Source organism: Ictidomys tridecemlineatus, chromosome 4, assembly GCF_052094955.1.
Source record: "Ictidomys tridecemlineatus isolate mIctTri1 chromosome 4, mIctTri1.hap1, whole genome shotgun sequence".
Lineage (NCBI taxonomy): Eukaryota > Metazoa > Chordata > Mammalia > Rodentia > Sciuridae > Ictidomys > Ictidomys tridecemlineatus.
Genome location: NC_135480.1, coordinates 149,172,155 through 149,187,340, shown reverse-complemented (window position 1 = coordinate 149,187,340; position 15,186 = coordinate 149,172,155). Strand labels below are relative to the sequence as shown.

At 31.2% G+C, this 15,186-nt stretch overlaps 1 protein-coding gene across 3 annotated transcripts in view; it reads left to right on the top strand.

Moving 5' to 3' along the window:
- The window catches only part of Brd10 (bromodomain containing 10), an 87,404-nt gene that overhangs the window by 52,603 nt on the left and 19,615 nt on the right, over positions 1-15,186 (top strand). For 2 of the 3 annotated variants that reach the window (XM_078047612.1, XM_078047610.1), the window contains 2 exons: positions 726-805; positions 9,463-9,552. In XM_078047612.1, the coding sequence (XP_077903738.1) occupies positions 726-805; positions 9,463-9,552 (170 nt within the window). The remainder of the gene's footprint in view (positions 1-725; positions 806-9,462; positions 9,553-15,186) is intronic. The other variant, XM_078047611.1, reaches the window with a different exon arrangement.

Below are 15,186 nucleotides of genomic sequence, written 5' to 3'. Positions count from 1 at the left end.
AAACATACCAAAAAAAGTTTTCTGTGTGTATCCTTTTTTGTTAAGTTAAATGCAAAGAAACAGACTTTAAATGTGTGCTACAAATTGGGTTTCTTTAAGAATATGACATTTATTTTTCCCAATGATTTCTGATTGCACAAATTACTAGGTACACTTTAAAGGGAGATATTTACCTTCTTTTTAAACTGTGGATTGAATACTGCCAAGGGAAGCCCATTAGGTGAATGCAAAGCTTAAAGGAATAGAAAAACCTTTGTTTCGTAAGCTATTGAGGAGATTTTCACATTAGGTTGTCTAGAGACCATAATCTTCAGATATAGTTCTTATTGCAAGTTCCTGAGTGCAGAAGTCATTATTAAAGGTAAGGTTTTTTTCCCCGAATGTCATAGCATTTGAAGTTGTGAATGTAGTTAGTAACTGAATAGTAATACTGTGGCTTTTTTTCCTAATCTTATTGCAATAAGTTCTGATACTTATATAACACATTGGGAATAGTAATAGTTGGTTCTTATATAAACAGGACAGCATTTGTTAATGTGTCTGTTACAGGTAGTTATAGTTTAATGTTTGCTTTTGCTGGGCTTGTTTGATTCATCATTTTTATTTGACTCACTAGCAGCCATCTGTTAGTTATAATTTAACTTTCAAGGCTCTATGTAATTTGGTTTTTGTTAATGAAGTGCTGTAAACAGCATTATGAAGCTTTTCTCTTTTAATCTTGAAAGGAAAAAAATCCATATCTAAAAAAGCAATCACAAAGAAGAGGAAAACTGTCACAAAGTCACCTACTGTACCAGAATTTCAGGTAAATTTTTAAACTTTGTCTCAAATTTTTTGGTATAATTTTTTTTGTGTCAGTGTTTATATTTTCCTTGAGAGACTGGCTGAATTTCAAGAAATTGTAACATACTTTTAATGAGTATTTCTGACAATGTTTTTTTCTTTGCAAGTATAGATACGTAACCAAGATTTAATCTGCTAGTGTATCATAACTTTTTACCTCTTTTTGTTTCTTGATAGTTAAAAAAAAACCCTGTTTTTTAATATGTTAACTTATACTGCGTTCATAGAAGTAGTTTAATGGAAATATATGTATAATTTGTATATGTGCATACAAGTATTTTTTGTCTATGTATGTATTAAGCAGATATGAAAATGAAAGTCAAGAACAAATCATAATTTGTACATGATAATATTGCCTAGATAATCCATTCTCATTTCTTTGGGCAGTATGGAATAGTCGATTTATAAACTTGAAACACAGATGTTTTAATTCTTAGCTGTATATGAGCTTCAGAAAGAATATTGAGTAAAGGTTAAATGAAATGGTCTTTTCTACAAAATAATGATCATATGTACTGCCATATGAATATGTGAAGAGTTTTTGTTTGTAGCTGATACTAGGGATAAGCAAAGAATCTTACTTTAGTTACATATGCTTATATTTTCTGTTTTATAGAAAACGTGTTTTTTTCAACAAATGACTTTCTTTGTTGTAGTCTGCCTAATCCATTTCCTAAAGTTTTATAAGTTCATACCTTATTACCAAATGTTGAGATGAATTTGTGGGTCTCAAACCAATAAGAAATAAAAATAAAAAAGCAATAACTATGAAAATATTGATAATATTATATGAGTTTATCAGTTATCTATATTCAGAAAATGTGGACACATCTATTCTCGGATTTTTTTAAAAAATCCTATTTGGGGGAAGTTGCTAACTGGTAAAGATCAAATATTTTTATATAAACAGTTAAAATAACTTTTTTCCAATTTTTCAAATTTTTTTGACTTTTTGTGGTACTGAGAATTGAACTCACTCATGCTAGGCAAGTTCTCTACCACTGAACTACATCTCCAGCCCTAGGCATGTTTTTAATCTCAATATTTTAGAATAAACTATTTTAATGACTTTAATGAATATAGTATTTTTAATGTTTGAATGAATTACAAATATTTCTACAGAATCTTATATATAACCTTGATTCCCAGCCTATTCAATTAAAAATATGATTTTATTGTTTACTTAGAATCCTTTCTATGATCAATTGCCTATAACACTTAATGCTCTCATACTGTATCATTATGCTTGCACTTATGTCATGCTAGCCTTTGCTGTTTCTCCCATTCATGTTTTTCTCAATTTTCCAAAGTATTAATCCTAGAAATATAGGTCTTAGGACACTGCTGGCCCATTTTTATTTTCTCCATTTGTATGTTGGTGTGTAGATGTTTTTACATTTAGTAAGTGACATAGATTGCATAGGCAATATTTTTTTTTAATTTCAAATGGCATTTTTTAGTGATGCATGAAATCAGTTCAGTGGATTGCATGACCACACTTTATCTTTTAAGCTAACAAAATTAAAATAGAAAAGATATTATCACTGTATCATGCTTAGTAAGTGTGTCACATGTAGTAATGTACATACATATAGTTATATTGTTTTATGAAACTTTGGTTTTAGTTATGTATGTGTGCACAGTTACATGCATTATAAAATGTATTTTATTTGATTATAGGTCATAGACAAAAAATGTTTGAAAACCATTCTTTTAAGTGATACTTTTAGTTATTGTTCTTCTACTTATCATTCTCAGAAACTTAAGGTCAAAAGTACAAGTTTTTTCTAGATTGAGCTGATCAAAATAAATAAAGTCCTCTTCCTGGTTCTTGGTATGTGTATTTGACTGGCAGACTGGCTGGCTGGCTGGCTGGCAAGCTGAGGTGGGGAATATCATGAGAACAAGACATCTTATGCCAAATTTACAGTATAAATGCCATGGTATTACTCATTAAGAAAATTTGGTAACTGTCTCCTATAGGAACAGGTCAGTTGCTTCAAATAAACACATTAATAGGAGATGGCATTAGTCATAGTAAACTTTGCAGATTACAAAATTTTTGTCCTTCTACGCTGGGTTTGGTGGTACACGCCTGTAATCCCAGCAGCTCAGGAGGCTGAGGCAGGAGGATATGAGTTCAAAGCCAGCCTCAGCAAAAGCAAGGCACTAAGTAACTTAGTGAGACCCTGTCTCTAAATAAAATACAAAATAGGGGTGAAGATGTGACTCAGTGGTGGAATGCCCCTGAGTTCAATCCCTGGTACCAAAAACAATAACAAAAAAAAAATCTTTTGTCTTCATGTTAGAATATCAGTTGTTATCAATAAAGAAGTTAATTTATTGCCTTCTCAAAAGCTCTAGTAATATGATATTCAAAACCTCAGATTATACAAATGACTTATTTAGCTGAGTTATTTTAAATATCTTGTTTCTAGTATTAAATATAAAAATACAGAAATATTTAACATTTTCTTCATATTTCCCATCATCTAATTTTTTTTTCCATTCTGGTGTTGGGGATGAAACCCATGGCTTTGCATATACTAAGTGAGCTTTCTACCAGTATATAGCCCCTGTTATCTAAAATATGTTCAGCTTATTGCTGAAAATAATGAAACTGTTGGTGAATATTAAATATTAAATCCCTTTTAAAAATTCAACCTATTTGCCAAAGACTGATCTTCTTTGAATTGGCAGAAAATATAATTAGACACAAGGGATGAAATTGTGAAGTTTATTTTTAAATACTATTACAAAAGTGAAACGTGGCTGAGGTCAGTCCATCTGTAATCTTGGCTACTGGGAGGGCTGAGGGAGAAGGATCATAAGTAAAAGGTTAGCCTGGACTACTTAGCAAGAACCTGTCTCAAAAAAACAAAAAAGCTGGGGATGTAGCTTAGTAGTATTGTTGCTTGCCTAGCATGTGCAAGACCCTGGGTTAAATCCCAGTACAACCACCACCACCACCACTCCTCAAAATAATTGAAACCTGTTTTGACCTCATTTTGAAAGTGTTTTTGTTGGCTTTTTAAAAGCTAAAAATCAAACTTGCCTCCTTATTTGCTTTAGGAAGAATTCATGTTTGAAATTCCTGTTTTTCTATCCTCCAGAAACTGTGATGGGTACCAGTAATCTGCATGTGGTTAAACACATTGATTCTTGAACTAGGCTATTCAAGTTTGAATGTCAGCTCTACAGTGTACCTACTGACTCAAACCTTGAATAAGTTAGTTAACCTCTGTGATTCCAATTCCTCATCTGTACAGAGGGGTATAATACCTTCATAGTATTGTTGTGAAGATTAAATTATATAGCTTACTATTTTAACTATTCTTATTATTTATTTTTTCAAATAAGCATGCTAGGTGCTTCTGATGAAAAATGTAGTATTACCAGTTGGAAAATCAATTAAGAATTGGCTTAAGAACATCTACTATTGACCCTAGCACTTTTTCCAGCTAACGACCTTGAATTAAATCTAAGTTTTGGTCTTTAAAAGTGGTCTTTAAAAGATTAATTTAAACAATTTTTAAAAACCAAATAATATATTTGACCACATAGTAAAAACTTATGCTTATCCTTACTTCAGTATTATGATAAATTAGGTTTTTATAGCAAATTAACAGATAATGATTTTGTTACACAAATTGACTATATTATGTATTCGTTAACAGTTTCTAACATAAGACCATTACACTGAAATTTAAATGTCAGTTTTCCTAATAAATTTGTTTTTACCCCAAAATTCTTTTCTTGTAATCAGTCTGTTTAGTATTTGAAAAATCTAGTATGAATTCTTTTGTAATTATTACAAAATGTCATAGAAAGTATTTTTGAAACTTAGTGTCATAGAAAGTATTTTTGAAACAGTGTATCAAGCCCCAATAAGCTTCCAATTTTTAAAATACAGTGCATTGAAAAAAACATCAGCTTTTGTTTGTGTGCTGGGTATTGAACTGAGCTACATCTTCAGCCCAAAACATCAATTTTTAATTATGTGGTAGTAAAAAGTGTTTTGTTAACTTGTTTGTTAACAAGTTTCATGCCACAATGATATTCTTATTTGCAGGTTTTGATGTACTCGTTATTGCTGGTATGGTGATCTTAAGAAATATTCTCCTGTTTGCATAGTTTTTGTTTTGTTTTGTTTTGTTTTTGTTCGTTGGTTTGGTTTTTGTTTCTTGTTGTTTTGGTTTTTTATTTGTTTTTTTCGGTTTGGTACTGGGAATTGAACCCAGAGGTGCTTTTACTATAGCTTTGGTCCCCTTGCCCACTCCCCTCCCACCTTTTTGAAACAGTCTTTTTAAGTTCCCCAGGCTGGCCACAAACTTGCCATCCTCAAACCTTAGCCTCCCAAGTCACTGGGATTACAGGTGTGCACCACTATGCCCTAGCTTGTCTGGATAGTTTTTATTTATTTATTTATTATTATTTTTTTATTGGTTGCTCAAAACATTACAGTGCTCTTGACATATCATATTTCATACATTTGAGTCAAGTGGGTTATGAACTCCCATTTTTACCACGTGTACAGATTATAGGATCACATTGGTTACACATCCATATTTATACATACTGCCATACTAGTGTCTGTTGTATTCTGCTGCCTTTCCTATCCCCTTCCTATCCTCCCTCCCCTCCCCTCCCCTCCTATCTTCTCTCTCTACCCCATCTACTATAATTCATTTCTCTCTCAGTTTTTTTTCCCTTTCCCCTCACATCCTTTTATATGTAATTTTGTATAACAATGAGGGTCTCCTTCCATTTAGTTTTAACAGATATTAACATAATTTTAATTTGAATACAATATAAATTTTGAATTTGCATTATACATTTAGTGTTTACCATTTTATAATAAATAATAAGAATGGAAACAAATGTGATCCATTTGTTTGGATATAATTTTACTTTACATAATTTTCCCTTGGCTTTGCTTTTAAATAAAATCTACCATGTTGTTTGTATTTTGTATGCTACCTTATAAATACCTTTTAAACATATTGGATTTCTACCTGAAGGGCAGAATTTAAGTAACTTAAGCAATAAATTAAGGAATTATTTATTACATATTTTTTCTGAGATGTAATCTTGGTGTGCATTTGATTGCCATTATAGTGATAGGGGAGGAGAGGCATAAAACTATAATACATATTCAATTTTTGTTAAGAATTTGTGTTTATTTTGTTTCATTTAGGGAAAAAACCTGAAAGAGCCAGGTACGGTGACACATGCCTATAAATCCCTGTGGCTCTGGAGGCTGAAGCAGGAGGATCAAAGTTGGCCTCAGCAATTTAGTGAGGCCCTAAGCAACTCAGTGAAACCTTGTCTCTAAATAAAATATAAAAAAGGGCTAGTGATGTGGCTCAGTGGTTAAGTGCTCCTGGGTTCAATCCCCACTCTCCCCGACTACTACCAAAAAAAAAAAAAAAACAAAGAAAAAAAAAACCCTGAAAGAATATAATAGAAGGATTAGTCTTTTGAGTTCTATGGTTTCCTCTACTAGTGTGTAATTGTGATGTGAATTGGAGATATAACTTTTTAACTTAGATTTGTCTGGGGTATCAGGGTATCTGTAATTCTGCAATATGATTGAAAACCCTCCTCTCATCATTGTTGGCAATGTGACTTGACTGTAATCTGAGCTGGAGCCTTTCATTTTTGTCCCTGGAGGTCCTGTACCTCAAATATGTTTTTCAAATTCTAGCTAATGAGGAGGTATTAATAAAGTGTTTTGCTTTGTTCCAAAGATGCATCTGTTCTCCTTATTAAGGTGAACTTATTGAATTGATTCTGTTTTAAAAATACCATTCCAAATTGTGTTGAGTTTAAAGTCCACGTACATTCTTTACTTTGTAAAAAGGAAATAGAGTTGCATATGATATAGAATTGGCATAAGTCAAATTAATTATGTTCTTATAGAAGAATTTTCTACCTGATTCTATATATTGCATATTAGGTATATCTTAAATGTATTTATAGAAAGAATGTACATATTAGCATATAAACATAAATTGCTATATAAACAACAAATATAACAATACAAATATATAAATTGTTATGTAAATATTAATATAGCTTCAAAGAAATATTGTTAAAAATATTTTGACCCTCAAAGAGTCATGACACTTATTTTAATATTTGTCCTACTATCATGCGCTTAATATGCAATCCCATATTTGGAAATTAATCTTTCAACTTTTTATGTTTATTAGCTTCATAGTACCAAAATGTTTCAGTAGCCATACTGATTTATAACTCATAATCATTTAGTACCTTACTACACAAAAGTGTGATCTACAGACTATACCTAGGAACTTGTTACTTTTGCAGAACAGAAGGTCTCACTTGAGACCTACTAAGTCAAAATGGTGTTTTAATGAGATCCCAGTGTAGTTCTATACATGTTGAAGTTTGAGAAGCACTGATTTAGTACAACTTACTAACTCTGTAAGCTTCTTGAAAGTGTTATATAGCTGTTGAGATCTGGAAGTCATTCACGGTTTGGCCTTAGAACAGTGCTGTCTATTCCTTTGATGGAATATAAATATTTGTTGGTTTCATGATTAATCGATAAGTAAAAGGTCTTAACATTTTTTTAGGATGTGTTTACTTATATGAGTGTATGTCTGTTGTTCCTGTAAGTTTCTACAAGCTACATGTAAACTAAACCTTTACTCCTTGTATAGTGATGCAGTGAAGATCTAAGCAAAAAATTCTCTGAGCATTCTATGTGCATGTGAGAAATTTGTGCTATGATATCAACCAATATAGCAAGTTCAGGGGAAAGAGAGCCATCTGCAGGTCTGGGACAAATTTGACATAGTTATCATAATGGAAGATTATACTACAAGAAGTTTAGTCCTCACTGAGTAATTAATTACTAAAAGCCTGCTGTAGGGCCAACATTTTTCTATAGTTTTATGGATATAATAGAAGCTGAAGACATTATCTAGTTCTAGAGGCACTTACTTAATTGGCCAGTCCACTGCTTGACCATCAACATTTCTTCCACAACCAGATTTGGCAAATTGGAATGTTCTAATAAATATCAGCTTTATTTTCCTATTACATTACTATGTTTAATTTTCTTTGGGGAGGACTGTTTGTTTTCCTGTTTTGAGTTTTGTTTTTTGTTTTTGTTTGTTTGTTTGGCGGGGGGGGGGGGGGGATTAAACCCAGAGCTTCATGTGTACTAGGCTAGTGCTCTACCACTGAGCTTCAACCCCAATCCTGAATTTTTTTTATTTGTATTACTTAAGTACATATTTTCCCTACTTTGTCAAGTTTGTGAGTTTGAAGTTGTATAGATATTTCTAATAAGTAATTATTAATACTAGTTATAATGATATCTGTGACAGTTTTTCTTAATCTATTAGGTTGAACTATGTAGCCATTTTTAAGATCAAAAATATATCAGCAATTTTGTATGCTTTAACCTAGTAAATAATAAAGGAAATTTAAGGAGCTTCCCAACTCCTATTTCTGTCATTCAGTAGCCAATAAGAATTAACTTGTAATCTGCTTTTGCATTTGTTGTTTTGTTTGTTTGTTTGTTTGTTTCTCTAATAAAAGTATGCCTTTTAGGAAAACAATGCCCTTCCATAGAAATTAATGGATGTAACAAGTTAATGATGAAATTAACAATTTATTAGTACAGAATTTTAAATTATTACACAATATAAACGTTGCAACAAGGCTTTCTTTAATCTGAAATTTTTCCTCTCTGTGGTTGCAGTTTTGTTTCAGAGGTATTCTATTTGTTTTTCACATCAGATGCTTTCAAATGGCTTAAATCGCTGTAGGAAAATTTAAATATATTGAACTGAGTGGACAAACTCATTCTAATTTTACAAGAACTAAAATATGTAGTTAAATAATATTTTTATTACTGTTGCTGACACTTCTCTATATAAAACTTCAGTAATTAAACCCAGCTAGTTCAGTTGTTAGTAACTAAGAACCAGTTATTTTGGCCATTTGCCAAAGTTATCAAGGTAAAATAAAATGAGCCACACAATTATGAAAGGAAATAGAAGCTGTGAAGGGGGTTTTATTAAAAACTACTAAGCTCATATTAAGAATATGTACTTAATTTTGTTCACGTCTTAGAATATATTACATGTAGTTGTAACCCTTCTTTGGTACTCCCAACAGCAATAACTAAAGTTTGTCAAATTATATAGTTAGCAAACCAAAGTAAGTGTATAATGACAGTTCTCCAGGGGTTCATTTAGTCACCTACCCGGAGACTGCCTGATGAAGTACTTCTGAAAGGAGGTTCAGTAACCTGTGAAATGTAGGGTGAGTTTCCAGATCTTTGTCATTCTGGGCTGAAAGTTAATAATGTTTAGAAAGTACCTGGATTATAAAGCAACCTAAGAGGTGGGGATGTGGGGTGAGATCACCATTGTTGAGATTTCAGCTTATTTTATATTAAACTGAAGTTCCTACATCATAATAAGTTAATATCTCTTAAAAATATAAACTGCAGAGCTTTCACTATTGCAGAGAAAAATAATTTTGTGAATTCAGTGTGTGTTAAAACAACTTCTGTTACCACATTTTGGGTGTTTTATATTATGTGTTATCAAGCTGTGTTTTTGTGTTTTATTTTAGCTTATTTGCACTAATCTTGATGAACTCAGGGAATTAATCACAAAAATCGAGAATGAACTCAAAGATCTGGAAAACAGTAGAAAAAAATCGGTAGGTGTTAATCCAAAAGTTCTGTCTATTATTGTCAGCATTAAAATTTATTCCTGCCTTTTTTCTAAAGCCTTTTAAAAATTTTGTTCTCCTGGATTACATTGAAAATTTGCAATGAAAGATAGAAACATTATTTCTTTTATTTCTCCTGTGGTCTAGTTTTTATTTTTAATACACAAAAATGGTGCCGGGGCAAGTAAATTAATTTGTTTGCCTGGTTTATACCAGGTGTAGATTTAGATAATTCCCAATATACTGATTGTTTTCTGACTGGTAGTGGTTTTAGATAATGCTTATCTTGCAAATTAACAATTATATGCTTTTAATGGAAGTTTATTGCATTAGTAACAAACTTTTAATTAAGTGTAACATGAAAATAGATGTAAATTGTTTAATTGGGCCCCAGATAGTTTTTATTCTTAACAGTATGACTTTTTATAGAGCCTTTATCAGCTGAAAGATTTTTAAAATTAACTTTCACTACATATTCTAAATAATTAATCTTTACTTTCCCTTTCTGATATTTTATTGATATTCAGAGACTATAATATAAGGGCATTATGTTTATTTTCCCAACTTGGTAAAACACTCAATTTTGTTATTTTTTAAATGAATAACACCTGTTTAACTGGCATTTACATTTAGATTATGTCATAAATTTGAAACACATCCAATAAATAAATGGGAAGGTTTTAAACATTGAAGAAAATTAATCGTCATTAAAAAAAAGCCTCTGTGTCTTAGGAATGTCATGAAACCACTCTGTGTCTTTGTTTAGAATCTGTTAATGTAAATATGTATAAAATATGGTTAATGATTCAACAAGTATGATATCAACAGATTTGTAGTAATCACTTTACATGCTAGTAGGAAAGCCATATTGTTAGTCTGAGGCAGGAGGCTGGAATGCCACAAAAGTACAACCTCTTGAGGTTATTCAGTACTAGAGTGAAAGAACCTTAAGCATTTCAGAAGTCTCTCATGGGATACTTCTGAGAATATTACTTTAAGAGGTAAAATAATATTCATAATAATAATTATAAATTAGCAAGAAGACTGTGTTCAGTATACTGAAAATGAGAAAAACTATATACTACATAAAATTTCCATTAAAGATGGTTTAGACCCCTGTATTTTCATACATTAGGTATCTGGAAAGTCTCTTGATATGGAAGACTATTTTCTCAAAAAAATATGAGAATATTTTCTCTGCAGCCAGAGTAATTTTTTTTAAAGAAAGAGTGAGAGTGAGAGAGAGAGAGAGAGAGAGAGAGAGAGAATTTTTTTAATATTTATTTTCCATTTCTCGGGGGACACAATATCGCTGTTTGTATGTGGTGCTGAGGATCGAACCCCGACTGCACGCATGCCAGGCGAGCGCGCTACCGCTTGAGCCACATCCCCAGCCCCAGAGTAATTTTTAATGTATTTAATGTTTTATATTCATAAAAGACTCATTATTTTCTGAGGTAGAAAAAGTAGTCTCTTTTAAAAATCCATATAATTCATTGTTTTTGTAGAAGTTACTTGTTTTTAGTTTTCCATAATTCATGACTTAACAGAATTCTATTAAATAAATTTGCTAAAGTTCTTATGCTACAGTTAAACATAACTTTAATTTGTCTCCACATTATAGTTTAAGAGTTTATTTGTTTTTATTGCATAGTTTTAAGCATACTTGACTTACTTACAACATGTTTAGAAGAGAAAAAGACTTGAAAACATCCTAGGGTTTTTCGGTAAAACCATCCACCTCATTTTATTGGTGAAGTACAAGCATGTTGCCTTCCTTCACAAAATTAAGTACAAGAAAAATAAGAGGAAACAAACTACAAACATTTGACACTGTAGTCCTTGAAGGCATGTTTATCAGAAAATTTTAGATTACATATCAAGTAATTGATTGGATTTTGGGTCTCTAAACAATTTATTCATGGTCCCTCATATTTTCAATAAAGGATGTTTTCCATCCTTCAAGAAGTAGAAATTCTTGGAACTATACTTAGCAGGATAATTTTATTGAGATTACCAACATGTGAGCTGTTTCCCTGTGATATAAACTTCCTAAAAGATTATTTACATGAACATATTATTTCAAACAATGAAATGGCCACATACCATAAAGCAAATAAGACTATAAAAGTTTACATCCCAGTAGTATTTCCTATTTTACAGAATCTAATTGAGTTAGTTGCACGAATTGACTTTATTGAATGTTTATGTTAATATTTAATACCAGTTTGTTTGGCATCATTTGGAAATAAGGTATTCCACTTAACTGAATTTTCTAGATAAACTTTTAATACTAAAGTCTTTGTTTTAATCACTTCTTTGATTACTTGTACTATATTGAAGACAATATAAGCCTTTTTGATGACTAAAGGGTCATCTTCATGAATATCAATAAGTGTGTTGTTATTCTAAAAACTTTATTGATATCAGCATGGCTCTGTGGCACCTGCCTATAATCCCAGCTACTGGGGAGGCTGAGGCAGGAGGATTACAAATTCAAGGGCAGCCTGGGCAGCTTAGCAAGATCCCATCTCAGAATTTAAAAATTATAAGGTTTAGGGATATAGCTTAATGGTAAAGCACATCTAGTTTCAATCTCCAGTACAAAAAGAACAAGAAGAAAGAAAAGGAGAAGAAATTTATTGATTTCAGTAGCTTTAATTAAACATTCACCAAAAGACTTTTATCCTGTGGATTTTAAAGGATTTTGTATGTCTTCTCCATTTTTGGCTTTTGTTCTGTCTTTCTTCATGCCAAATTGTCTGTCAGTTGTCATCTCTTGTGTGCATACATATATTTGCTCTAGCTGATGCATTGTGGATTAAAAAAGCAGGTAACCATACTTGTTAGAATTGGACTCACAGAAAATCCCCTAAGGGATTTTCTTAATAATGAAATATATGAACTCAGTGATAGTGATAGTTGTTATGACTGATTGCTTGTCTTGTGGACTTCGCATACTATTGCCAGACAAATAAACTTTTAATATTGCTCTTCATTAGAGGATATCAATGTCAAAACTAAAATAGTATTTAAAGCACAAGCAATTCTGTTATTCATTATCATTGTTCATATCTATAATAATAGCACCAATAACAAAGAATATATATTCCATATAAATTTTGGTTTTATATGTTGTTACTAAAGATAGAAATTACATATGATAGAGAATTTAATACAGATTCATATAAACAAGTAGCTGCTTCAGAGGGCTTATTTTCTACAGAGCCTTTCAAGATAGTTTTTCTTTCCAAAACAACAAGGAAGAATGGTGCTGTTTTCTCTACTGGGTCAACATTCCATTTAAAAAGTTGTGTTTGTTTTTTTTTTTTTTTTTTTTTTAGTAACAGACTTCATATTTTAAAACAGTTTTATTATGTTAATATTAAAAACCTTTTAAACTTCTTTTTTTAACCTCTAAGAGGCTTTGTAATGGAAGATATACAGTTTTTTAAAATCTAGATTGTTTACTCATTCTTGCAAGACAGGTAATTCCCTTTATGGTTAATCATGTAAAGAGAAAAATGCTTTAATTTTGCTTGAGCTTACTCAGTTCATTTGATCACATCACTTAATTCAGAAGTGACTCAACATTCTTTGGATCCTGAAGTGCTAACTTAATTATCTACCTGAGATTGGTTTAAAGTGAAGCCTCTGGTTGAGGTAAATTAAAATATTTTGACAGAGTCCTTTAATTTTTCTCATCATTATTTAGATCATAAGAGTCTTTAGAAATCTAAAGGAGAAATCACATTTTTTGCTTTTTCTTTAATATTTTTTTAGTTGTTGTTGGACACAGTATCTTTATTTTTATTTGTTTATTTTTATTTGGTGTTAAGGATTGAACCCAGGGCCTCATGCATGTGAGGTAAGCGCTCTACCACGGAGCTATAAAACCAGCTCCTCATTTTTTGTTTTAATTGAAGTCAAATTTGTATTTTGCTTAATCACTTGGAAAAATATCCTTTCCAATCTAGGAAATTTTTTGTTTTCTAGAAAAATAGAAAATTAAGGTATTGATAAATTTACCTGATGTTATTGTGTTTGAAATTTGTTACACATTATTTCTCTATAGATAGTGAAAATTGGAAGATTTGTCAAGCATTCATGTGAGCTAGTTTTTCATCTTATCTGCTTTACATCATAGTTTAGATTTTCAAAAGGTTTCAATCTTACAGTAAGGAAGGATTCATGTAGAGATTGGTTATAAGGAAAAGTTAAAATTTGGCAACAAAAAAATGTTATTTATAAAAGAAGAAGCCATGCCTAGATCATATAATGATAATCAAAGTCTTATCAATATGGAAAAATTAAGATTTTAAATATAAGACCATATCTTTTCTAACACATCTTTTAACATTCAAGTACCTCAACTTTGAACAGTATTTAAAGGCAAATTACAATTATTACTAGATTTTATTATCAATATGTTAGAAAAGCCATAAAACTGCCTTTGCTTTTTAATACGGGGATAATACTTGGGATCTAATTCTATTCTTTGAATTTCTCCTCTCCTGCCCCCAGAAGTGATATACACAATGGTGTGTTTAACAAACTACCTTTAATAGTGGAAATTTGGAAATAGCTCATATGTCCAGTAGTAGGCAAATGATTAACCAAACTATAATATTGATACAGTGGTATATCATATACTAGTAAAATGAAATATTGGTGGGACATTGTTACTACAAGAAAATATTTGTGAAATGTTGTATTTTAAGAACATACAAAATAATATGTGCCTGATGATTATAGTATGTAAAAAGGTGTGTTAAAATTATTAAGGAATTTTGAATGAATAAAGTTAATATTTCTAAAATAATTTAAATTCATAATATAGTAAATATTAGAGAAGTCAGAAGATTAGATGAGAAATGATGGCACCTACCTGTTTTTGGGTCACAAGAGTTCTGTATAAGCCAGTAGTTATCAATTAGGGATTATCTTTCCCCTTCCCCTCACTAGGAGACTTTTGGCAATGTCCAAAGACAGTTCTTGGTCACAGTTGAAGAGATTGTATTGGCCTTTAATGGTAATGATACTGTTGAATATCTTACATTTTAATGATCCTACAATGTATATGACATTCTACCACAAAAGAGTATCATCTGGCCCCAAATGTCAGTTGTACTAAGGTTATAATACTGTAGCATAATCCTGTATTTACTGAGTACCCTGTTCTTTAATTCTCTGTGCTGCTGTCAACTTATTATGGGGAGATAACAAGCTGATGTGTTTAAAGTTAGTGACAATCAGTGAAATAATACCACATCCTCTAATGGGATTACATCGTGTACTTCTAACTTAGATTTGTATTTGATGAAACTTTCAAATGTCACTATCATTATTTACTCTTCATGATTCCATGAGATAGTATATATTTTTTAATATTTATTTTTTAATTATAGATTGACACAATATCTTTATTTTTATGTGGTGCTGAGGATTGAACCCAGTGCCTCACACATGGTAGGTGAGCACTCTATCTCTGAGCCACAACTCCAACCCTTAAGAAGGATTCTTAACCTTAGCTTCCACTCAGTCTTAGCTGTCTTCAACTCATTATAATTTATGACAAATATGTTCACTCTTTACCTTTTAGCTTCCTTAGTAGAGGATTCA